This window comes from Artemia sp. Qi Xiang Cuo, chromosome 12 (genome assembly GCF_049724085.1).
Source record: "Artemia sp. Qi Xiang Cuo chromosome 12, ASM4972408v1, whole genome shotgun sequence".
NCBI classification, from domain to species: Eukaryota; Metazoa; Arthropoda; class Branchiopoda; order Anostraca; family Artemiidae; genus Artemia; species Artemia sp. Qi Xiang Cuo.
In genome coordinates this window covers 58,786,863-58,813,664 of record NC_142805.1, presented here as the reverse complement: position 1 = coordinate 58,813,664, position 26,802 = coordinate 58,786,863, and the positions used below count along the sequence as shown (strand labels likewise).

Sequence of the window (26,802 nt, the reverse complement as noted above, 5' to 3'; positions counted from 1 at the left end):
AAATCATTCTGCTTTGACCATTTTGATTGTATCAATATTTCCTATTGAGCAAAACAAATTTAGTTGAGCAATAAAAAAATTAGCAAAATGATGTAAATTCAGAAAAACGAGCATTACGTTTATTAAGCTTATTAAAGTTGATTTTTAAAATTTTATAGCTGTTCAATAGCCAATTGCAGTTATTAGACTATATTTAAAAGCACATATTTTAACTTATTGTAATTAATTATTTGCTTATTGTACTTCAGAGCTAAATAAGCCGCCCTTCGTCCTTCTACAAACAGAAGTTTCTTGGAAGTAAGCTAACTAAATTTTCTGTTAGTTTATGAGGTTTCGAGGGTTTGTAAGACCGCGTGGAAGATTTTAAAGCAGCGTTCATACGCTGGTTAATTAGAATTAAACTGGGCTATAGTCCAAGCTAAAACACCTTATGGAAGAAAATCGATTAATCGTCACCACTTCTATCAATAAAAATAAACAAAATGAATCATATTTATATATTAAAATGATAACCTGCTTGGATACCTCTTTTGAGAAAAAGAAAGTAACTTTATGAATAGATTTCTGAGTTCTGCCAACTTTAAAACTGGATCCAAATAGCACACAGTTGAGGTTCAGTACCTCAGCTTCTTCCTACCCCTTGAAAATGGGAACCACAAAACCTGTTGAATGGGTGTCTTCTCTGATTAACAGATTTGAAGAGCAGGTTTGTTTGAGTATAAATTTATTTCATTAATTTTCCCCAAAATTTAATGTAGGTAACTATTATAAGATTATCTGGTAAAATTCTAGGTTAGCTAGCCTACTTTACATTGCCTTGGAAAGGGGTTAGGTTAGGAAATTTTTGACAAAACAATATTGGTAAATTTTTTGTTATTCATATTATTGATTTATGAATAAAGTAAACATACCACTCAATGCCTTTTTTATGCTCTTTCCAAATATGGGCTAATAATCATTATTGTCAGAAATTAATTTTAACCCCACCCCTATATTTACCAATTCAGGGTATATATTTGCACATTAGGCCTAGGGGGGTGGGGGTAAATTTAATTTCTGATGTAAATGAGAGGTAAGTTTAAACTTTCCCCCCACCCACCCTAATGTGCAAATATATACCTTGAATTGGTATATATAGGGGTGGGGTTACAATTCATTTCCAACAAAAATGATTATTATATTTGGAAAGAGCATAAAAAAGGCATCAAGTGGTATGTTTACTTTGTTTGTAAGTCAATAATATTAGGCCTAATAAAAAAAAAATTCCACAACATTTTGCCTTAATTTTCTGTTAGGCCTATCAGCTATTTTTCTCTAGTTTTAGTTCTGAAAATGCAATTCTTGTTATTTGAGTAGAATTTAAACCATATTCAATGTTTTTTTTTTCAACATTTAGGAAATGTGTTGGTGGATCTTTGAAACCTCATAAATTGGGATTGAACAAAGCTATGAAGCTGAAAATAGTTTTGTTGTATTTCAATTAAGCTGCAAATCTATATTGCAAGGTTTCACTTTTATAACATAAAGATTTTTAAAGGTGATCAAAGGTTAGGGCCCTCTAGAGAGAGAAAGAGTGGAGGTAGATATCCTACTTCAAAATATCTTCCCCAAACATACCTTAGTCTGTAGGACTATCCCTGAAACTTTAATTTTCCTAACCTAACCCTTTTCCTACATAGCATAAAGTACCCAAACTAGAATTTTACCAGATTACCCTTATATAAGATTAAGGTTTATTCTAGGACAGGAATTAGTTACAAAAACAGAAAAATACCATTAGATTGTTCAATCAATGGCCTTTTCTAATGTTATGATTGTATCCTAGTCTTTCCCAAGGCCATACCCAGGATTTTTTTTGGGGAAGGGGTTTTACTCAAAGATTTTTTTAGGGGGGGCTTACACAAGAAACACTCATAAAATGCATACAGAATTTGTATATATTCATTTTTGTTATGTTTTTATGAGTCAAACAAACATTTTGTTGGGTGGTTCAAACTCCCCTAACCCCTGCCCCTCCCCATAAAAATGGTGCAACCTTGGCCTTTCTCTCCTCATAGGTTTAGATATGGCCTTAGTTAGGCAGTAGGCTATTTGGAGATTTACTGATGTTTTTCAAATCAGTATTATTTGTTGTTAGAGAACAGCTGTTGAGGAGAGATAAGTAGAAAAGATAATGACAGGCCCACAAAATCTGCAATTTTTGTAAATAGCTAAACTAGAATTTTACCATACTTGCTGCACTTTCACCTATTGCATGGTTGTTGAATGTGTGAAGGAGTCTGACAACAAAGGCAGACTACTGCCTAGGCAGCATACAATTACCTTAATTCACAATTCAGAGCAATGTAAACAATGGGCCATAACAAAGTATTAATCAGTTTTTTAACAGTTGCAAAATCTCTCAAAAGTTTTTTTGTAACAATAAAAATTATTTTATTAAAAATGTTTGGGTAAGTTTATTCAGTAGGGCAGAATTCAGATATAGTCCACAGATATAGTCAGATATAGCAGAATTCAGATATAGATAAAATACAGTTTTGATCTGGCATTTTAACAACAGAAATTTTTTTTGGTACCAGCAGTGCCAATTCTTGAAAATGTAGGGGGATAGGCAACAATTAAAAAAAAAAATTTTTTAATGAGAATTCCAGAAAAAAAAACATTGAGCAAACATACCTAAAACAAGGGGTTAGCAGCAACTTTGCTGCTTGGCAAAATTTTCAACTAATCTATCCAAATCCAGTTTCTTTACCTCATGTTTTTCAACAGTCATTGTCATGAGATCACTGAATCTGTCATTTCCCATCATTGATTGTAGATAGTCCTTCACATGCCCTAATGCCAAGAAGAATTGTTCATTGCTGGCAGTGGTCACAGGCAAGGTAGCAACTAGCTTCATCAGTTTTAGCACTGTAGAATAGGCAACTGGGTGGTTGGATAAGATTTTGATAGCTTGAAGAAGATCCATTTTAGATATATCACTTTTTGACAGATGCAGCTTTGCAAAAGAAAGCTGATATTCTATGGCAGGGTCATTGACATCAAGAATTGCTTGATAATGACACATAAACCTTTCTACTTTTGAAAGTTTGAGAAAATCAGAACTTGAGGGGTCAAATGCAGATAAAGCATCAAGCAGAGGCATATTTTGCATGATATGTTGGTCAATCTCACTCATGAAACAGTCTATTACCTCACAGTACAGAAGTTTGCTAGAATCTGATTGAGCTGGCTGACTGTTATTGTGTTTACTAGTTGTTGAATTTGAAACAAAGTCTGAGACAAATGGAAATGGCTTGACTTCTCTTGCTTTGATCACTGGTTTTAGATTGTGGAGATTTCTACTTCTGGATATCATGTAAAGCCATGAATTTGGATATGTTTTTGCTTAAGTTGTTCCATTTGTTATCATTTCTTAGCTTTTGGAGTGTCTCATATGTCTCTGAAATCAGTGCAAGCGCCTTACAAATCAACAAACTTTTGGATTGAAGTTGCTCTTATAAACAATTTACAACAACTAATACTTTTTCCATTATGTGTAAAGTTGAGACAAAAGAGGCAGAGTTGATTTTGTCCAGTAGTCCTTTTGCCTCATAAGCTGCCTTGCCATTGTAACTATCAGAGACTATGGCAAGCACAGCAACAATACTATCAAATCTTGCCTTCACCTTTGAAATAGAGCAGACTGCATAAAACCAGCAAGTCTGGACAGTCCTCTCCAGCTCCAAGACTTTTTGCCTGCTAATATGCTGGGGTTTTACAAATAGCTTGTGTTAAGTATTGCTGCATGATATAAATGTGTAAAGTCTTTGCACCACTTAGAAAGAATCTGAAAGTTCACTGATATTTTTCAGGCAGTCTCTCAAAACCAAGTTTAATCTGTAGGCACAACAGTGTACATAAACTGCATGAGATACCTTCTCCCTAAACTTTGCTTGAACTCTGTTAAATTCCCCACTCATAATGTATGTGTCATCATAACAATGGGCAATACACAACATCAAATCTACACCATACTTTTCTATAGTTTCACAAATCAAGGTGCATAAGCTCTTGGCATCTAATTTGTGCATGTGATAGCAGCCGATTGGTTGCTCCACTACTTTTCCATTTGATATGTAATTGAGTAGGATTGCTAATTGTTCTTTTCTAGAAACGTCTTTTGTCTTGTCAACAAGAATAGCAAAGTAATTAGCTAATTTTACTTCTGAGATAATTTCTTGGCACAAAGCATTTCCTATCAGTGTAACTGAGTCATTTTGGTACTGATTACTGCAATAGTGACCATATTAGCACTATAACTGGCCCTTCAGCTTTTCATTGCCTTTAGACATTTCCTCCATCAATTAAAACAGATCACCCAGGTTTGCAGTTGTTTCTTATTTGTCATGACCCCTCAAAGCAAGACCCTGGTGGCCAAGAAAGCAAATAGCGCAAAAAATGTACTTCTCATGATCTCTATTTTCCTGAACCTCTTGAGATCTGGATTGAATTAAGGCATTTGCTATAGATCTTGAGGTATCAGTACTATTTGTCTTAAATTCCATCCATGCTGACATACAATGCATGTGTCTTTCAGAACCATCATGTTGCTTTAATAGAGCAGAACTGTCTTTGCACTTGCAAAATCCTAACTCAATGAAAGTCCTTTTTCCAGCAGTTTTTCCAGCCCTTAGAGTCCCTATAGAAAAATGGCAGCAAGCAAAACAAAACACAGATTCAAGTTTTTGAGTATTCAATCCATTCATGTCTTATAATAATTTGCACTGAATTTCCTACTGTTAGAAGTGGAAGCTGGATATCTCTCAAGAATGGGTTAAGCTGGTTTGTTGTGATGCAATAAAGAGATATCTGAGAGAGGTTCTTGACTGCTACTGCTACTGGAACCTGCAAGTGGTTCAGGGATGCAGACCAAACTTTCATGTTGACTTGAGCCAGTCATTGTTCCACTTATTTCCAAAGGACTGTCACAGTTGGGGGAATTCCTCTCTACTAGCCTGACACTTTGAGCACTGTCACCATTGCCAGTTTTTTCATTTTTCTTCCACATTTTCACTGTAAAAAAAATCCAAAGTTTGTTGTTGCTTTTTACTCATAGTTTGATTACAAACTCTTCACAAGAAACAATAAAGAAATACTGATCAGCTGACATTTAGTTTTGAATAAACCCTACTCAGAAATCACATTTCCAGTCAAAGATTGGGTAATAAAATAGCATGGACAGACTCTTAGACATTTCAAAACAAGGTTTTCTCCTAATGGTAGAATTAGGGTGGTACAAGAGTGGGAAAAACAGGACATTTCAAAACAAGGTTATCAAAATGTAACAGGGCTATTTAATAGCAGTGCAAAACAATGTACAGGGGCAACAAATTAAAACAACCCGTTAGCCAGTCTTGCCAGTCTAGCACATAACTAAGATAGAAAATGGCTGTGAAATATAAATGAAAGCTAATTTTCAAAGTTTGATGGAAAGGGGGGGGGGGGAATCTTGAATTTAAATTTCTGCAATATTTTCTGGATTAAATATTGTTTCCTATTAATGGAAGTCCAGAGATGCCAAAAATAACTTCAGAACAACTTGGGAAATTCTATTGCTTAGTACCCTATTCTACCTAAGAAAGGTAAGAGGGGAAGGAAAAAATCAGAATATTAATTTGTGCAGTATTTGGTGGATTGAAAGGTCGTTCCCTATTAATTCAAATCTGGGGAGACCAATGATGATATCAGAATTGAAAAATTCCATCACTTAGTAACCTGTTTCCCCCTAGGGGAGGTCAGAAGGGGTAAAAATACCATTTGTGGTATTATATATACTTGAAAGATTGTTAGATTTATTTAAGGATTGCGAATTTTGTTCTGGCCTTGGGAAGGCATAGGGGTTTTGAGCCCAACTTATGTTAATTTCTGCTTGTTTTGAGTTTGACTTGGTTATATATTGTAATTTCTGTTCATTTTCAGTTTCATTTATTTATTGATGCTGATTGGTAGTTTCACGCTTGGTAGATTATTTGATTTTATGTTTGCTCACTTTTTGTTTTGTGGAGTTCTTTACTTTTCTTTGAAAAACTTATTTTGTGGAAAAAGTTTTTTAAATTAATTTCTGTTTGTTTTATATTGACATAGTCTTTTCAAGGAAAAGAAAATAATTCTTAAAAGCTTTTCGTTTTTTTTAAGACTTTATAGTTTGGCAAGCTATTTGTATGCTGGAGAAAATTTTCTAGCAATTTTTAACAAACTACACCCTTTTAAAAATCTGGTCACAAATAGTTCTGTTTAATTACGTTTCATACCTCCTCTAGTTTACCTGAAATAGAAAACTTGGTACCATTTGCAAAAAAATCTTTTTACTTTCTTTGATAGCTTGGATATACTTACACTATTTTGATTTGGTTAGATTTTAAGAGCAGAATTACCCCTGAAAGTTTGAACATAATACCCTCAGTCATTCTTAGGATACTGCTGAGATGCCTTATTGGGAATTGGCATTAACATGGTGCATTTTGATTTAATCTTAAGGCAACATTTAGTTTTTAAACATAATGGGCAAATGGGAGGGGGGTTAGTTGCCCTCCAATCACTCTTGATTGACTGTTAAAAAGGGCATCAGTCCTTTCTATTTTCAATTGAATGAGTCCTTTTTGAAGTTCCCATGACAACTCCTTTAATACAAAGTGCCCTGGTCTAAATAACAACAACAACAAAATAATACATTATATCCACATTGATCTTTACTATAAAAATGTCAAGCCTTCAAATCACTTTTGACTATTAAAAAGAGCAATAGGCCTTTCGATTTCCAATCAAATGAGCCCTTTTTGAAACAACAACAACTTTCTATAAACACCTTATATGCCCCCAGGGCATAAATTACAACCCTTACCCTGGGAGCTCTGGGGGGTTTGTCATCCTTAAATACATGATTTCCAGAACTTTCAACTACATTGAACAAAATGGCTATTTCTAAACATTGATTGAATGTTTTTGGGGAAATGGTGGGTGTGAGAGGGGGTTAATTACTCTCCACTCACTTTCAACTATTAAAAAGGGCAATTTCAATTTCCAATCAAATGAGCCCTCTTTGAAATTTCTGCAACAACTATATAAACCATATATGCCCCCAGGGCATAACTTACAACCCTGGCACTGAGGGCTCTGAGGGTATCATCCTAAAAGGCCTAATTTCCAGAACTTTCAACTATGTTGAACAAATGGATATCTAAAAATTTTGATTGGATTTGTTTGGGAAAATAATGGGTGTGACAGGGGTGTTAGTTGCTCTCCAATCACTTTCAACTATTAAAAAAGGCACTAGCCCTTTAAATTTCCAATTGAACAAGCCCTTTTGAAGTTTCTACAGCAACACTTTCAATAAAAACCTTTATATGTCCCCAGGGCATAACTTACAACTCTTGCCCTGAGGTCTGTGGCGAGGGGGGGGGGAGTGGTTGTCATCCTTAAAGACCTAATTTCCAAAACTTCGAACTATGTTGAATAAAATGGCTATCTAAAAATTTTGATTGGATGTGTTTTGGGAAAAGGTGGGTGTGAGACAGGGGTTAGTTGCTGTCAAATCACTTTCGACTTTTAAAAGGGGCACTAGCCCTTTGAATTTCCAATCAAATGAGCCTTTTTTCAAGTTTCTATGAAAAGATTTCAATAAAAACCTTATATGCCCCAAGAGCATAACTTATAACGCTTGCCCTGAAGACTATGGGGGAGTCTGCTGCTCATAGGTATAATTTCCTGAACTTCGAACTGCATCAAACAAAATAGCTATCTCAAAATTTAATTGGATGTGTTTGGGGAAATGGTGGGCGTGGAAGGGGTGTTAGTTGCCTTCCAATCACTTTTGACAATTAAAAAGGGCACTAGCCATTTCAATTTCCAACTGAATGATCCCTTTTTGAAGTTTCTATGACAACACATTCTATAAAAACCATATATGCCCCCAGGGCATAACTTCCAAACCTTGCCCTGAGGGCTGTGTGGGGGGGGGTCATCCTCAAAGACCTAATTTCCAGAATTTAAAACTACATTGAATAAAATGTCTGTCTCAAAATTTTGATTGGATGCGTTTGTGTAAAAGGTTGGCATGAGAGGAGGGTTAGTTGCTCTCCAATCACTTTCAACTGTTAAATAGGGCACTAACCCTTTTAATTTCCAATCAAATGAGCCTTTTTTGAAGTTTCTATGACAACGCCTTCTTTAAAAACCTTGTATGCCTCCAGTGCATAACTTACAACCCTTGCCCTGAGGGTTGTAAAGGAGTGTCCCCCTAAAAAACATAATTTCTATCTGGAAATCAACTATGCTGAACAAAATGGCTATGTCAAAATTTTGATTGGATGTATTTCAGTTAATGGTGAGGGTGGAAGGGGTGTTGGTTGCCTTCCGATCACTTTTGACTGTTAAAAAGGGCACAAGCCATTCCAATTTCCAATTGAATGAGCCCTTTTCAAAGTTTCTACAACAATTTCTTTGATATGAAGTGCCCCGCTCTAAAGGGAAAAAAATAATAAATAATACATTGTGCCAGCATCGTTCTTACATGCCCTTAGGGCAGTGCATAACTTAAAACCCCTGCCCAGAGTGTTGTGGGGGAGTTTCCTCCTCAAAAACACAGTTTCTATTTAGAAATCAGCCACGGTGATCAAAATGGATATGTAAAAATATTGAGGGGATATGTTTGAGGGAATGATTGGCTCAAGGGGGGGGGGGCTAGTTGCCTTCCAATCACTTTCGACTATTAAAAAGGGCACTAGCCACTCCAATTTCCAATCGAATGAGCCCTTTTCGAAGTTTCTACAACAACTCCTTTGATACGAAGTGCCCGGGTATGGAAAAAAAAATACTACATTATGCCAACATCGTTTTTTACTTAGTCAGCGCGATTGCGCTGCCTATGAAAATATAATAGAAAAAAATATATACTTGAAAGATTGTTTCCTATCCTTCAAGGAGAGACTTAATCAATACCTTAAAAAAAGAAAAGCTCAATTGTCTATCCTATTTTGACAATTGAATACATCTTTCCTGCAATTTCTTTTTGTGCCACCAGCAATGTTCAAGATAAACCAGCATCTGCACTACAAAACACACCTGTGGCAAAAACTTTGATATTGTATAATTTAATTTAAATTTGTTGTACCTACAAAAGGCAAAAACATCAATATGGAGTACAATAAATTGGAAAAAAAAGAAAGTAAACAAACAACATGAAAATAACTTGAAATACTATTAGCAAGAAAATTAATTAACCAAGTTCAGGAAGGAAAAATGCAAAATAGGGCCATAAACAGAAATAAAATTCAAGGTTCTCACACATAGAGCATCAGTAAGACCATTTATTTGAGATGGAATACAAATTACATAAGCCCTTTCTATTAAATCTTTATATTTGGCAAAATTATCCCATATGCTACCCTCAGATTCTTAACTGCCTACATTTATCAGGATTGAATAGGTAGAAGAAAGAGAAGAACCAAACAAAATTCCCACCTAATTAGATAAATTAGAGCAAGGAAGAGAAGCATTATCAAGATCTAAGGCAGCCACATGGTATCAAGCATTAAAACAAATAAACTCACATTTAGCAGGATTAATTGACAGGCCAACAGAACCAAGCTGCAACTTAAGCATGGAAAAATTTTCAATTAGGTACCTATGGCTACTGCTTAATAGAAGAACATCATCAGCATATGCAATATATGTTAAACCATCTTCACCATGAAACATAGAGACTGGCAAAGACAATAGGCACTGAGTTAATACACATTTGAATATAATGGGCAACAACACAGCTCCTTGACAAACCCCTTTACAAACTGGAATGGGTTTGAAAGCTCCCCATTTTATTTTACCTGAACATTAGCACCAGAATACCAATGCCACAAAACTGCCAGGAGTGATTTATGTACGCCAGGTTAAGCAATACAATGTAGAGCATTAGATGAACAACATTATCAAATGCTCCAGGAATATCCACTGTTAGGCAGTGGATATTCCTCATCTTTCATAAGGCAGTTGAGAGTATGGTGAGCCCGAGAGTAGATAAAAATAAAACCCCTACAAAAAACAGCCTGCATAGATGTAAAATTGCACTTAGAATTAATGTTTGGTAGTGAAAAGTTCAAATACTTTGCTATAAAAATACAACATAGTGTTTGGTTGATAACTACTGCAACTATCTGGTAAAATAGATTGATCTAGACACACATGAAATAGCAATTGGCAATGACTGATAAGAGTAACCAAACTGATAAGGCAACCAAATGTAAAATGATTAAAACAAATACCAAATGGTATAATTAAAAGACATATAAATTGTAAATTAGCTTGACCTGATTGTAGTGGTTCCATTGTTATTGGACCACCGTGTAATTGAACCCCTGTAACTGAACCACCGTGCAACTGGACCACCGTGCAACTGAACCACCGTAAAACTAAACCACAGTGCAATTGAACCACCATGTAACTGAACTCCTGTGCAACTGAACCCTCATGCTACTGAACCCTCATGCAACTGAACCCTCATGCAATTCAACCCCATGCAACTAAACCCACGTTTAACTGAATCACCATATAACTGAACCCCCGTGCAAGTGAACCCCATGCAACTGAACTACCATGCAACTTAACCATCATGCAACTCAACCACCGTAGGCCTACTTATATTGGGAATACAAGTTAGAATCTTTACATGTTCAACATTGTTGGAATTGTTTGTTTTTTTAAGTCTTTATATAAATTACTATCAAGATGATTTATAAAAATGCTCTTTTTCTTGTCACAAAAACAAAGAAAATCGGACGTCAAAAACTCTTAAATCCAGATTTATTTGTCTTTCTTATATCTGTTAATTGGGGTTCCCTTCACCCTGTCACTTTCTACGGGTCTAAGTGTTTACCCCCCTCCCCCGTTGAAAATGTCCCCACCTCCACCCACGGAAACCTCAACACCTGGAAAATACCCGCCTTGCAAAAATTATGGTTTTCAAAATTTAAAAATCTTCTTTGAGTCGTGTTATTTTTTAGTTTAACTGAGATGTTCCAAGGGAGAAAAGAGGAATTTATGTGTAAATCTTGCCCCCCTCTCCTTGCAAATACTTTCTTCTCATGAAAGATCCTCCAGAAAACCCCAACGCAAAAAATTTTCGTATGTTTCCCAATGACAAATACTATCTGTAAGCAATAGACAAATAAAAAAAACTTAAAAAAGGAACTGAAACTTCTGCAATGGGGTTATCTGATTGTTTTGTAGCTAGGAAGAGAGGGAGATATCTCAAAGGATGCATTTTGATGCCAAAACGTCTCAGGTCTCATTGAGTCTTCAACTAAATACAGAATTGGCCTAAGGGAGAGACGACAGGAGGATGGAGGTAGAAATTGTTTGATAATCCCCAGGCATTTCTAGTCTTTTTATAAGCCAAAAGTGATTGGAGACTAACCAACCGCAAGAAGTTTTTTTTTTTGGGGGGGGGGTTTCCAAGGGTAGGTATTTTCTGGGAAGGGGGTATTTTCCATGAGGTGTTATTTTCCGCGGGGCATTTTCCTTAAGGGATGTTTTTGGCGGGGAGGGGGGGGGGGGGGTAAAAGGCGGCTCTCAATGTTTACATACCGTGATTTTTTTTACCACTGCTTATTTTGTTGTTTTCATTTTGTGGTATTTTCTATGCTCGTAGTTGTTTATCGTTTAGTTTGAAAAAGGTTAATTACCTGCTTCGGTGCAGTGGTTCAGTTGCACGATGGTTCGGTTGTACGGTGGTTCAGTTGCACGATGGTTCAGTTGCACGGTGGTTCAGTTGCACGGTGGATCAGTTGCATGGGGATTCAGTTTTGCGGGGGTTTAGTTACACGCACACCGATTGTAGTAACTCAATGGCTGTGGAATAGGCGACTATACAAATATTAATTAGCATTGAATTTTGAATTGAATGGTACATTTTTTTCTTTTTTTTGGTTCTACTAAAAAAAAAAAAGTGAATACCAAAAAACAGGTAAAATATTTTGAATAAGATGGTGGAAAAAATAATAAGAAAAAAGAAATCACTGATAATATTGAGATTCCAAATATTTTGGATTCACATCTGGAAGCCTTTATCACCAGTAAAAAAACAGCCAACAAACTGGATTGAATTAGGCAATAACATTTAAAGACAAGGAAAAAACTAAAACACAAATGATTACAATTTGTACCTTAATAATGGTGAACATTATCATATTGGACATTATTAATGTAAGAGTTTTTTTGTATGTGCTTTTGTTTTTTCCTGCTCTTTATATGTTTTGTTTAATTTAGTTGTTTTTTTATTACTGTTGATAAAGGCTCCTGGATGTAAGCCAAAATATCAGGACTTTTAAAGTTATTAGTGAAAAAAAGATTTTTTTTTGTTACTCTCAACTGTCCTTATTAAAATATTTAACCTTTTTTCTCTATATTTTCATTTCGTTTTATTTGTAAGTGAAAAGACAAGATGGTCTAGGAAATTATTTCTACTAGCAAAAAAACAGCAACAGCAAAACAAGGTGTTAAATCATTTATTTAAAAACAAAATACAAACTTCAGTTTAAGTTTATTATTTCTTTCCAAGACTGTACAAGACACATATAGTTTTTACTACAAACAAGAGCTATGCTACTGCCCCCCTCCCCAACTGTAAAAGTCTAAAGCCTACTGCATAATTGGTGCTTAAATGAAAACAAATTATGTTATAAATATTTTTTTTGTATTTATTACAACATTGAAAAAACAAATTACAGGGAAATAAAATCTTGAACTGATGAGCTTTCAGCAATTAATATCATTATATATCAAATATTTTACAGTTAAGGAAGAAGGTAGTAGCCAAACTCTTGTTTGTAGTGATTTTTGTTCATTTAAGATTGATTTGCATATTCAATTTAGGTTTTACTTGTTTTAAGATTTATTTAATCATTTATATTAGTATCTGTGGTATGTTTTTTGCTATGATTGTTTATTTAAATTTCTGCTCATTATGGATTTCATTTATTCTTTAATAGTAAAAAGTTTTTGTTTGTTTTAAGCTTGATTTGCATATTCTATTTAAGGTTTACTTGTTTTAAGAATTATTCATTCATTTTTATTAGTCACTGTTTACTAATTTCTGTTCAATTTGGGTTTCATTTATCCTTTAATAGTAACTTCTGGTTGTTTTTTAGTTTGAATTATCGTAGGTTTTTATTTCTGCTGATATTAAGTTTAATTTTGCCTTTACTTTTCTTTCAAAAAGTAATTTTTCAGATAAAAAAAAAAAAAAATAATTTTCCTTTTTTTTCAAGTTTTTCAACATTTCACATTTCAAAATAAATTTTTTTTTTTCAACATCGAAGGTTCAACAGAGTATCGAAATGGTATCTACGTAAAAAAGTATCAAAGTATAGAAAGTATCAACATATCAAAGTAAACAAAGTATCAAAGTTATCAAAGTGGCAATAAGCAACTTGCATAACTTACAGCCCTTGGCCTGGAGGCTTGGGGGAGGGGTTTTAACCCAAGAAGCATAGTTATTTGGCCCTTGGGCGATTTTGAAAAAAAGGGTTTCTCAAGATTTTTATTGGATGCATGTGGAGGAAACAGGGCATAGGGGAAAGACTAGTTGCCCTTTGATCTGTTTTAACTCTTAAAAAGCAAACTAGAAGTTTCAATTCCCATTCAAATGAACCTCCGCCAAAGTGTATATGACGACCCCTTCTGTAAAAACCTTATATTACCCAAGACATAACTTGCAACCCTTGCCCTGGGTTCTGTTAATCCTGGAGGCATTGTTATATGATTTTTGGATTATTTTGAACACAATGACTATCTCCAAATTTCAATCAGATGCATTTGGGAAAAAGAGGGCATGGGAGGGGGGGTAGCTGCCCTCTGATCACTTTTGACTCTTAAAAAGGGAACTAGAACTTTTAATTCCAAGTCAAATGAGCCTCCTCCAAAGGTAATGCCACCACCCAGACCCCTTCCACATAAACATTATACGCCCTTGAGGCATTACTTACAGCCCTTGCCTCCGGGCTCTGAGTGGTTATGTCAACCACAGAAGCATTGTGATATGATGTTTTGACTATTTTGAGCAATATGGCTATCTTAAAATTTTGATTCGATGCATTTGGCGAAAAGAGGGTGTGGGGGCCATGCCCTCTCTTGACTCTTAAAAAGGAACTAGAACTCAATTTCCAATTAAATGAGCCCCCTACATAGTTCATATAATCACCCCTTTCACAAAACCTTATATGCCTTGGGGCATAACTTTCAACCCTTGTCCCTGGGTTTTGGGGGGTTTTGTGAACCTTGGAGACATTGTTATAGTGTTTGGACTATTTTGAACAAAACGGCTACCTCGAAATTTTGATCAGATGTGTAAGGCAAAAAGAGGGTGAGAGGGGGAGGGGCTAGTTGTCCTCAAATCCCTTTGACTCTTAAAAAGGGCACTAGAACTCCTGATTTGCAACTAAATGAGCCCCCTCTGAAGTTTATTCAACTACCCTTCCATATGAAGTACCTCTGGGTAAAAACAATTAAGAAAACGTAAAACATTGAAGCCTTATGGCCTTTACTATAGGCAACACTATAGCGTTGCCTCTGATGTGTATTTATCTCACTTCAAAACTTTAATGTTCATCACTATTTCTATTGGTTTATTTTCCAAATAGATATCAAACACAAGGCTGTATCCAGGAAGGGGGTTTGAACCCCTCCTCCCCTCCCCCAAAATAATAAAAAAACAACAAAACAAAACAAATCCTGGATATGGCCCTGATGAGATGCCAAGTGACAATTATTTACCAGGATATAAGAAAAAAAAAACCTGTTCTCCCCCTCCATGTGCTGACTACATGACTACACTGACTCAGAAAATTTTTGTGAAGCATATGATGCCACAAGAGAAAGAAGCCAGTTTTCCTGGCAGAGAATAACCAATATGGAAACAGCTCTCTGAGGACACAGAATTGCCTAAATCAAAGAGCATCTTCAAGGGTTGATGCAGAGTGGTTATATCAGATATTCTTATAAAAATGGAACACAGCTGAATATTTATTAAGGAAATAGCAAAGTAAAATCATTATGATTCAGATTCAATCGGGTTTAATTAAAACAAATAGAAATAAATAAACATAAATAAACATCTCTATGCAAAAAACGCACGTTGAGTCCCTTAAAAAAATAACGATTCCTCCTAATTACGCTTTAAGACTCTCGCTTTACTCCTCAACACAACCACATCCCTCAATCATACAATTTACTATCTAAGAGATTCCCCCCTTCCTCTCCAAAAGCACAGCTACCTTAACCTAACAAAAAAAAATAATCAATAAATGTAAAAAAAAAAAAACCGAGATAATAATGATAATAATAAAAATAAAAAAAAAATTAATAAACTCTATTTATTGAAATTCAATAAGATATTTTTTCAAATTATTTTTAAAAGACCCAAGGGAGCTCCTACATCTCAGCTCTTGTGGAAGCGTGTTCCACACTTTCGCGCACGCCACATCCGGTGCAAAATCCGACCGCACTGTAGGTGTTCGTCTCAGAAGGTTTGAGGCAGATCTCGTGTTCCTAGAATGCTGTTCCGATACCAACTGGAATAGACTGTGGAATACTGATGGAAGTAATCCGGAGAAAAATTTGAAAACGATAACTGAGCACGATAAATGATAAAGTGATTCACTGGAAAGAAAATCGTCCATATTTCCGATTATTTTCAGGGCATGTTTGTGGATTGAATGAAGCCTTTTCAGGTGGGATGTAAATGTTGACTGCCAAATTGACGCACAATACTGTAGATGAGGCTTGTTAAGTCCATTATAAAGTAGACGAAGGGTTTTTTGAGGGAATGTGTGTTTCAGTTTCCTGATAATCCCAAGATTACGGGAGAGCTTCAGCTCCACAGCGTTGATGTGATGTACGAAGGATAAGTTTTCGTCAAGGAGTACACCTAGGTACCTGGCATAGCCAGTTTTTGGTCGTCTGATGTGTTCCTCGGGAAGTCGTCATTCCCAATACCTCTGGGTGAAGAGGTCCAATCCTTGAGAAGAAGAGAACGCAAGATTTGTCAACATTTTTTACAAATCGATTGGCATCCATCCAAATGCAAGTTTCTTCTAAGATGACCTCAAGTTTACTCTAGAGCGCTGTCATGTCGGTGTCACAGGAGGCCATTGTAGTGTCATCCGCGAACGCCACAAGTTCATCCGATTCATCATCGTTGCTCGAAATGAGGGATTAAAAGGATGAAAATTCTTAGAGCTGCCATTTAAGGCAATATTAAGACAAAAAAAGAGCTGCAGGAGCTGCCATTTTTACCTATAAGAATAGTTGATTCTCCCAGAAACATCAAATAGTGCAGAAAACTCTAGAAAAAAAGTTATTTTTTCAATAAAAAGTTGGCGTTGAGTCCAAGGTTTGGTTGCTGATACTTCCTCTGGATGATCTTGGAAATGGCCTAGCCACATCAGTCAGTGCCTTTTTAAATGTTTCGAAGAGACAGATATCTGGCTATACAACAGCTTATGTTAAAGACTTGATAAAAAGGGACTCAAGTAGGATAGTTAAAATTGAGTAGAGGTTGAAATAGATACATAGGTGTACCTCAAGGAACTCTTTATAATTTGGGTTTAAAGTTATGTCTTCTAACCTAATCAACTTTAAAAACTAATTCAACCTCATTTAAACATTTGTTTTGACTTTTTACGAGGGTGGTGAATGTGGTTATTCATTCTCATAGTAACCTATGTTCATTCTGGCACCCAAGTATCCATATTTTGGACCAGCGTGCTTCTGAACTGTCAATCCATATTTATGGCGGGTATTAGAAACTATACAAGAAGTGCCAAACCCAAACCAAAAGGATCATAAAATTTTGGTTTTAATCCACAAAGAACTTTTTTTATTTGCTGTCAGTGACGCTTTGAGTAAAGACATATTATATCATTTTCCCTATTGTGGCAAACCGAATGTCTTTTAATGAATTGACAGTAGTGTCATACAGTCACTTTAATTCAATCAAAGACCATTTCATGATCTTTCTGGTTTGAATTTAGCACTTCTGGTATAATTTCCTGGTATAACATGCCCATTGACAGTTTGCAAACACGCTGGTCCAAAATAGCAGTACTTGAGTGCTCCATTTTCAAAATGACCTTGATACTTGTGAACGGCATTTACCACCCTTTCTATCGTGCTTGAGATTTAAGTCTTTTAAATGGTTTTGTTTTTTCCAAGGAGACTGTAAAAAGCTTAGAAAAAAAAAGAAATTTATGAAGTAGTTTAGAAATATTTGTTATTTCCTTCTTTGCATGATTTAGGTTAGGAAATAAGCTCATCTGTCCTAGAAGTTTTGCTAAGCTCATGGTGTTTTTTTTTCAGACCTCGAAAATATAAAAACATTGGTCCTCTAATTCAGTCAGCGTTTTTCATTTTGCTTTTATTCTCGCTATGTATCTTCTTTCTCTGTAAAAAAAAGCTGGTTACGGAAAAAGGCAAATGTAAAAATTCCATTATTCTAAAAAAGATGCATTTTTCTGGAGACTTTGAAGATATAGTTGTTATTGATGGTGTTAATTAGTAGTGTTTTTCCGTTATTTTATTTGGAAAAGCGCTTGAATTTTTGTTTTGTATGCTAATTGAGTGATACTCTGTGTAAACCAAAAATGAGCAGAAATAAAGTAAAATAATCTTCCAAGCATAAAACTACCACAAATCACCATCAATTAATAAATGGAACCCAAAACGAACATAAATTACAATAAATAAGTGATTCAAGCTCAACACGAGCAAAGATTAACATGAGTAGGGTTGGGCATAATTTGACCAAAAAATAATTTGCATAATTCATGCCCAGAACGTGATTTGCATAATTTGCAGAAGGAGTGTTCATATGAACTTCAGAAAGGCATCATTGGATTGGAAATCAGAAGCTCTAGCGGCCTTTTTACGAATCAAAAGTGATGGAAAGGCATCTAGCCCCCCTCCTAAGTCCTCTTTTCCCCAAATGTATCTGATAGAAATTTTGATTTAGCCATTTTGTTAAATATAGACTAAAGATCATGTAACAAGGCCTTCAGGGTTAAAACAACCCCTCAGAACTTGGGGTCAAGGGTTGTAAGATGTTTCTGGGGTGTATAAGGCTTTTATGAAAGGGATGGTTGTATAAGCTTTAGAGAAGGTTTATTTAATTGGAAACTGAAAGTTCTAGTTCTCTATTAAGAGTCAAAAGTGATGGATGGTAACAAGCCCCCCCCCCTCGGCGCCCTCTTCCCCAAACGCATCTGATCAAAATTACGAGACAACTGTTTTATTCAAAATAGTCCAAGGGACATATAGCAATGCCTCCAGGGTTGACACAACCCACCAGAGCCCTGGGGCAAGGGTTGTAAGTTATGCCCTGGGGCCATATAAGGCTTTTTGGAATTGGTGATAGTATAAACTTTGGATGGGGCTCATTTGATTGAAATTGGGAGTTATAGTGCCCTTTTTAAGAGTCAAAAGGGATTTGAGGGCAACCAGTCCTCACAACCTCTCCCCCTTCCCCCGACACCCTTCATTTCCCAAAATAAACATCCAGTCAAAATTTTGAGATATCCAATTTCTTCAGTATTGTTGAAAGGCCCAGTAATTATGCCTTTGGGGATGTCAACCCGTCACACCTATCAGGGCAAGGGCTGTAAGTTAGGCAATTCGTTCATTGTTTACATATACTATATGTTATTGAGAAGGGTATGCATTTTTTGACCTTTCCTTTCTAAAAAGGCAAAGGGCATTCAGGTGAGTCTTTCAGAGAATGTTGAGGGGGGGGGGGGTGTTGAGCTAAATCAGAACACGTTATGTGTATACGACTTGTCAAAAAGGCCTAACTCAGGAATGACTGAGCACAGTATATTAATTTGGAACTTTTAGGAAATGATAAGGAAAATGACCAAAAAGACAATATTTGTATGCTCCTACTACTACTCTAACTACCACTACTGGTACTACTACTACAACACTACTACGTTTACAATATTGAGAGGAAATTTGAGGTAAATCAAAAGACATTATGTGCATGCACATTGTCAAAAGAGCGCATCTTAAGAATGAATTTGGGTATTAAGTTGGAACTTTCAGAGACTGCTTAAAGGGGAAGATCAACTGACCAAAAGGCAATATGTGCACACTACTACTAATACTACTACCACTACCACTGCTACATTTGCTACTAGTACTTCAACTACTGCTTCTATAACAACTACTTGTAAGGCTAAGAGTATCAAGATAAAAATTTCAAGAAGTATATGGATATACAGGTTATCAAAAGGACATATTTGCAATGTCGTAGCAATTGCTAATTGTATTAAGTTGGAACTTCCAGGACTTTATGAGAGGGATGTTCAACTGACCAAAAGGCAATACGTTTTTACTAGCCTTCTTCTGCTACTAGTACTGGTGCTATTTCTATTAGTACTACTACTATTAATACTAATACTAGGTTACTAATACGAGGTACTGATGATTTGATAGTTTCCGTAAAAAAAAACACTTATTCTACTCCAGAAGGCTTAATTTAAAGACTTTTGGCTTGAAAAGGGTTTCAGTATGTAGAAAAAATATCTAAAAAACTAACTGGTGGTTCAGGTATTTGAAGTTTCATAAAAAAAGGGTTCAACATTCTGATTGTCTTAAATCGGAGCGTTATTACCCGCAAATTCCGACAGAACAAAAAAATAACCTCTTTTCAACGTAAGTCGGACCCCTATTAAACACATATCGAAATACATGGGGGCGGATTCAGGTGGATTCGACATGCCTATTCTTTTTACTTAATTTCTCTTCAATTTTTAAATATGTAAATGCATAAAATACTATTTAGATAGTGGAAGCAAAAAACTGAAAAAAATTGCTTCAAGTATAGGGACGAAATTGGACAATCATATGGAGTGTAATTGTGTGACCTAGGGCTCTATAATATAACGTGTGATATAATAGTGTGATATTGGTCTCTTTAATGGCCCACTTTCTTTCAGCTTTACTGGTCCAGCAAATATTTCTTTTGTTGTTCACAGTTAAAGTGCTGTCAACATTTGGACATTTCAAAGTTAATCTACCTGTTTAATCCACTTCAAAAACTTTTAGTTTTTGACTATCCTTTGTCTGAAAAGTCTAGAATTCTTGAAATTCTAGAATTCTTAAGTCCTACTTAAGATTATTAGAAGCTTGTGACACCGAAGAGTTTAACATGTTTCATTAACATTTTGGGTGGGATAGGAATTCCACGCTAATTAGGGAGCGGTACAGAGAGAATATTTTGTACTTTCAGCTTGGGATCTATTTGAAAGAAAACATGTGTAAAATTTACTAAGAGAAGGTAAACTTCAAATTTATTCAGTGATAAATGAATTAGGGTGTTGTGATCAACCAGGTCAAATGCTGAAAAATTTGAACATAGCATGAGGGTAAGCGGCAGTTCCTCAGATGATAGAATTTGACGAATTAACAGTAACCTCTTAGTGAAAAAACAGTAACCTCTACCAGCGTGGATGCGTTTAAGTCATCAGTGTATAGAGAGTGGCTCAACAAACCGTGGTGCACCATTTGGGATGCCACAAATGATGATTAATTATCATCACTGATGCTTGCGGACACAGGATTCGTCCTATTGCTAGCAAGTGCGATTTAAGGTATTTAAGGTAATAGAGAAATCTAGCATCAAATCAGTAAGACTATGATTAAAAAAAACTTTTTTAGGGTTTTTTTCATGTGAAATATTGTTACACATAATAATCATCAGAATCTGTTGTTGTTGAGACAGTAGCCTACCCATAAATTCAACAGCTATGTTTTTGTTAGACGACCCTTGAATTTTAACACCAATTGTTTCTCGTCTGTTTTACTTATTCAGTGAAGTTTCGACATAGTTACCTATATATCAACTGGGTCTGTTACTGACCGTCGAAACTTTCGACAAACTTACTACAAGTTATTCTCAAAAGAAATGAATATCATAATAGAAGCCAATATCTACATTTGAATTCGGCCGAAGAAAAATTTTTAGTCGGTCTGGTATTCCACTACATCAGACAAGAATTTTCGACACTTGGAACATAGTTTTGTCAATATGGCATTAGCTGCCATTTCAACTTAATTTTATCAAGAAAATGCCAATATGGGTACATTTTAGAGAAGATCAGATATGTCTTGTTGCATTGGTGCTGAGTCCAACTTTTTTTGCCAAAAAATAACCAAGTAATGATAGTTTGAACATTACACAGTTAAAAAATTGTCGGCAGCTCATTTTATATCGAAAACAGGAAACTGATAGAATTGAATATTCTTTTCTTGTCTGGGTGTATCGGATATAGTGTCCAGGTTTCGCATTATCCAAATATAATGAAGGCTTTAAGAGAGGGTGTTCCAAGTCACGACTAAGCAGTCATCCTTTTTTGAAGGAAAATTTCGACAGTGGTTCCAAAATTGCATTGTCGAATCATCTGTGCCTTTACCCTACTATCGTGTCTACTATTATAGTTATGCCTAAGGGTTTGAAGGTGAGATTTTCAGGGAATTATGAGGGGGGAAGGCGAAGTGAATCACAACGCGCCGTCTGTACGCAGGTTGTCAAAAAGGGCGTATCAGCAATATCTTAGGGACAGTTTGATTGTAAATTCGAAACTTCAGGGCTTGTCAAAAAAACTATATGTAGGCAGGTTTTCAAAAGAATATTATAAGCAGTATCAGACAACGCAACTATATAATAGCCGTCAACATCATAGAAACTTTCAAAGGAGCAAATTCGATTGGAAATCAAAAGTTCTAGTGCCTTTTTTAAGAGTCAAAAGTGATTGGAGATCAATCATTAATTTGATTTTATTGAATAGCTGTTTCCTGTTTTTCCTATTAAGTTTTTTATTCGTTTTTAAATAATGTATATTTTTAATATCACTTTTTACTATTAAATTGGAACATCTGGTTTCGTAAAGCATTTATTTCGAAGCTTAGAAGCAACATATAACTTTTATTCAATAGTTCTCTGTACCTTTTCCTGGATAAACAAATACATTTCAAAGTTAAACGATGTATTCAAAGAGAGATCATAGCAGTTATGATTGTTTCAAAACTAAATTGTTTACTTTAATGTTTTACTTTTTGAATTATGCTATTCTCTCTAAACTTTTGTTATTGTTCATATAATATACTTAAAATAAGGACAATATTGGCCTTTATTTGCAGCAAACAATTCAAAATACTATTTCAATGTTTTCAGCTGCCATGTCTAACTGGGTCCCAAACCATCGCTAAGAACAAACCATCTCCAGTCTAGGTCGAACTGGGTTTTGAACGGGTAGCATTTGTTTGGATCCCTTTTAAACGCATAAATCTCTTTTAAATGGGTTACATTTATTTGTTTAATTAAGAGCTTGACTGGTAGTTGAGAGTTCTGGAAGAGGTCGCTATAATTGACTCAGTATAATCGTAATACTTAGTATATTCAGCACAACGATCTAGCGATCAAAGCAAGCTCTCTTCTTCTTTTTTGATTTTCATATTGCCTTTGAAGTATGTGTAAACAAAGACTTTTAGATATTTTTAGCAATTCAAAACGCTATTTTTTAAAATTTTTGAGCTTCCTTGTCGAAGTGAAAGCGAAGTATGAAGTATGAAAACGAACGTTTGAAGTATGTGCAAACAAAGACTTTTGGATATTTTTAGCAATTCAAAACGCTATTTTTTTTTAAATTTCAGCTTCCATGTCGAACTGAAAGCGAAGTATGAAGTATGAAAACGAACGTTTGAAGTATGTGTAAACAAAGACTTTTAGATATTTTTAGCAATTCAAAACGCTATTTTAAAATTTTCAGCTTCCATGTCGAACTGGGTCCCAAACCAGCCACACGAGGGTAACCGTCGAGCAGAATAAAGCGTGTCTGATTCACATCAGTAGATTCCGATTTTCACTTGTAATAGCTGGGCTAACCAAGATTCTTCAAAGAGTAAATGAACTATCGTTGATGGTGAGTTTCTATTTCTTCTTTTTGTTCTTGTCGTTTTTGCTCCTTGATTATTAACTTTTTAATACTGTTACTCTTATGCTTTTTGTTATTTCATGCTTTTTCTTTTCCCTTACTCTTTTCTTTTTCTACTAATTTTCCTCATGCTTACAATTTTCTCCACACATATATTGTGTTTAAAACTTTTTTGTTCTGTCATAGCTTGTTCTTTTCTTTTCATGATAGAGGACTATAGGAAAATAGATATTTAGTTTTATGCTAAAAAAAAGAAAATATAAGATATAATCATAAAAATAAGAATGCAGTAACAACTGTATATAGCCTGGTTTTAGACTTTTAGTATGGCTAATTTCTAAAAAGGGGATGGAATTAATCTTTATTTATATAAGGATATATACATTCAATAATAATGGGTTTGCTAACTTTGTAAAATCATTTTTGGACGAAGATATAAAAAAATATCTTTCAAAATCAAGAATGGGGGGGGGGATTATTTGTTCTTTTTTGGAGAACTCATGTTTAATGTAAAAAAAAGTTTGACTAAAGATATGTTGAGATATCTGCTTCCCAGTCCTATACTCAATCTGGCCATCATTTGAATATGTTGTTCATCCTCTTAACTTTATTTTCTATATTGTAAAGCTTTTTCATCCTTTGCAACATTGACCTATACTTCACAATGTTTGCTGTCTATTCTCAAGACAGTAGGCTATATATCTATTTAAAAATTGTGGATGCAAAAGATTAGCGTAAGAGCTGTGGTAGCAAGAAATGGTGCCAATTCACGCATGTGTAGGGGGGGGGGTGGTCAAAATGTGTTTTTCAGAATCTAGAAGAGGGGCAAATTTATCGGGTTTTTTTGTTTCAATTTTCTTTGTAAAAATTCCAGAAAAAGAATTTTTTCAGCGAAAATGCCTCCAAAAAGGTACTTTTAAAATGTAAGGTGGGGAGGCAAAAAAAATCCTCCCCGCCGCTAAGAAACGCCACTGGTAGCAGGACTGGCACTGAGACTGCAATACCCCAAGATTTACTTGAGAAAATAATAAGCTTTGAAAAAAAATACTCTTAAGGTATTAAATAATATCATATGTAGGCTACTTAAAGTACCAAGGACAGTGAAAGTAAAATGTGATTTAAAAAATTCAGAAAAATTGGGAATTCATTTAATTAAAAATAACTCCGTATGTAGTTATGCAGTTTTTGGTAGTGATGGGTTGCCAAATTAAAAAAAAAAGAAACGTGGGTGGAGAATCAGTACAAAACAAGCCGAAAACGTATGGCACACAACGTCTTAAGGTGTAACTGACCTTTGACGGTAATGCTGTCTTTGGGAATCAATTGGCTTTTTATGTTTGAATTATTGCGTACAAAAAGAGTTTCCAAATCTAACTCATTAGTTTTTATTTTTTTTTATTTTAACGTTTTAATGTGGTAATTTTGACCTAAAAACTAGAAACTTTATAATTTTGAAATAATAAGAAGAAAAATCTTAGAAAAGGACGTTTTTCATGTATGGATAGAACTAAGGTGGGTCCAAGGGGCAAACTTGTTCTTATTTTGATCCCCTTGTAACTTTAATTTGCTTTTTGTGGCAATGTTTGATGTATAGATTTTTTTTTCAAAGATCCCAAGGAGTGGCACCCCTCATCCCAAGCTCGAAGTTGAGATTGGACTTTAATATAGTTTATTCTATACTTTAATATACTTTAATGTACTTTTAATGGACTTTTTTACATTTAATGCACTTTTAATTTATTATAATATATATATATATATATATATATATATATATATATATATATATATATATATATATATATATATATATATATATATATATATATATATATATATATATATATATATATATATATATATATATATATATATATATATATATATATAATTTGTACATAAAATTTAGTATATATAAAAAAAAAAAAAAAATTAATATATAATTTATATATAAAAATAAATTAATGTACTATTAATGCCCTTTAATAGACTCTAAATTTAAATATACTTTTTGAGGGAATGTTGGAAGTGTAGATTTTTCAAACATCTCAAGGAGTGGCACCCCTCATCCCAAGGTCGATACTGGGATGAGTGCTCACACTTTTCGATGGGATTGTTATGGACAGGCAATCTGTTTTTCTGAAGTTCACTGAAAGGCTATGCTCCATTTTTTGCGCTATATATTACAAGAAAAAAGCTAAAACATACATTCAACCTGCAACTCTGCTTTAGAAAGATATTGAGAAAAGGGATAATATTCCGTTGAAAACAACACTTTTTATATAAAAAATGTTTATTAACTAATCGCACTTTCTACTATGCATATTCTCCACTTTCGGCTGAAACTAAGTGAGCAGCGTTTTATGCCGAGATTTTTCTTAACTTAAACTTTTTCGCATTCTGAGCAAAGCGTAGTTGGAGGCAAATCGTCTGACGCTTCCCGTGTTTTCCCTCCAGATTTCTCTAGGTACCCATCTAAGGGTGAATCGACTCTGGCTGAGCTTACGTTGTCGTACACTGGGCCCCCGCTCCAAACCAAATAACCAGCGACAGCAGAAATCAAACCCTTGTGTGTCGTCTCTATGCGTTTGTCATCTCTGTATGTGTGTCGTCTATGTGTAATTGTCGTCTCTCTGTTTGTGTCATCTCTGTGTGTGTATCGTTTCTGTGCGTATGTTGTCTGGATTTCTGGTGTAGCGCGGTAACCACGGCTAGGGTGGCTCAAACTTTATAGTGAGATCGTAGTGACGATTAGAATATGAACAATTTTAATGTTTTTAAATGCAATCGCTTACCAACTGAAAATAATTGAAATCAAAAGCCTAATCTTGAGCAAAGATTTGTTCTTGTACTTTTCTCTTATCAACAGTTGGCTTGTCGTACTAATTTGAAAACAAATTCAACGAAGTCAATGAACACGGTGTTAAGCCTATATGGGCATTTGGGGGAGGTATTCAATAAACTGTTAGCCAATATGAAAATCAGTGAGAAAGAATTTTTTCTGGAAAGAATGAAGTAAAAATTGTTTGTTAGGGTTGCTATTTTAGAAGAGTAGTCTTTAAACAAGAATAGTGGATGTTATAGAAGAAAGTGGATGTTATTTGAAAAAAAAGAAGATTCTTAAGGCATTGTCTCCTATGGTTTCCTTGGGGTGATTTGTGATGGCCCAGAAGGTAATTTTTTTTATAAAACGTTTAAGTCTTCCTCAGGGGCCCTTCTGTCCAATCTTGAGAAGTTTTAATTACGGTACCGCCCCCCTTGTGAGGGTTTATATTCAAGTGCTCTCCTGTCATATTTTGGCAAATAAGGTTGAGGCGGGGTATATTCTATATCAGGTGGTATTACCAGTGGCATAAAATTTCTATCAAGTTTGTAAAGGTACTCCGGAACAGAATTTATTGAAATTCTTTTACAGAAATAATTAAAATTGAAAAGTTTGCTTGTATAGTTTGTTTTTATTTGAAACTATTAGTTTTGACCTTTTCAGCTGACAACGCCCGCTTTTAAACACATGAATTAAACCACTTGAATTCAAATCCTTTGTAAATAATATTGGTAAAAAAAAAATAATTAATTTCCCTCCGCCGTTTTTAGTCTCGCTTGGGACATACTGCTAGATTGAAGCAAAATTCAGTTTTTGTCCCATAGGTCACGCATTCAATTTCATTATATTTGAGGCTATGGGGTGGCTGCTTATATTTATTCTCTTTATTTTTAACATTTACCTTATTTAGATTTTCCTTTAGATTATGATTGAAATCAATAGGGATAAAAAAAATTAAGG

At 34.8% G+C, this 26,802-nt stretch overlaps 1 protein-coding gene across 1 annotated transcript in view; it reads left to right on the top strand.

Moving 5' to 3' along the window:
* Positions 1 to 473: 473 nt before the first annotated feature.
* The window catches only part of Nf1 (neurofibromin 1), a 350,626-nt gene continuing 324,297 nt past the window's right edge, over positions 474 to 26,802 (top strand). Inside the window, 2 exon segments of the mRNA XM_089097671.1 lie at positions 474 to 706; positions 22,854 to 23,006. Of these exon segments, the coding sequence (XP_088953797.1) occupies positions 647 to 706; positions 22,854 to 23,006 (213 nt within the window). The 5' untranslated portion in view covers positions 474 to 646.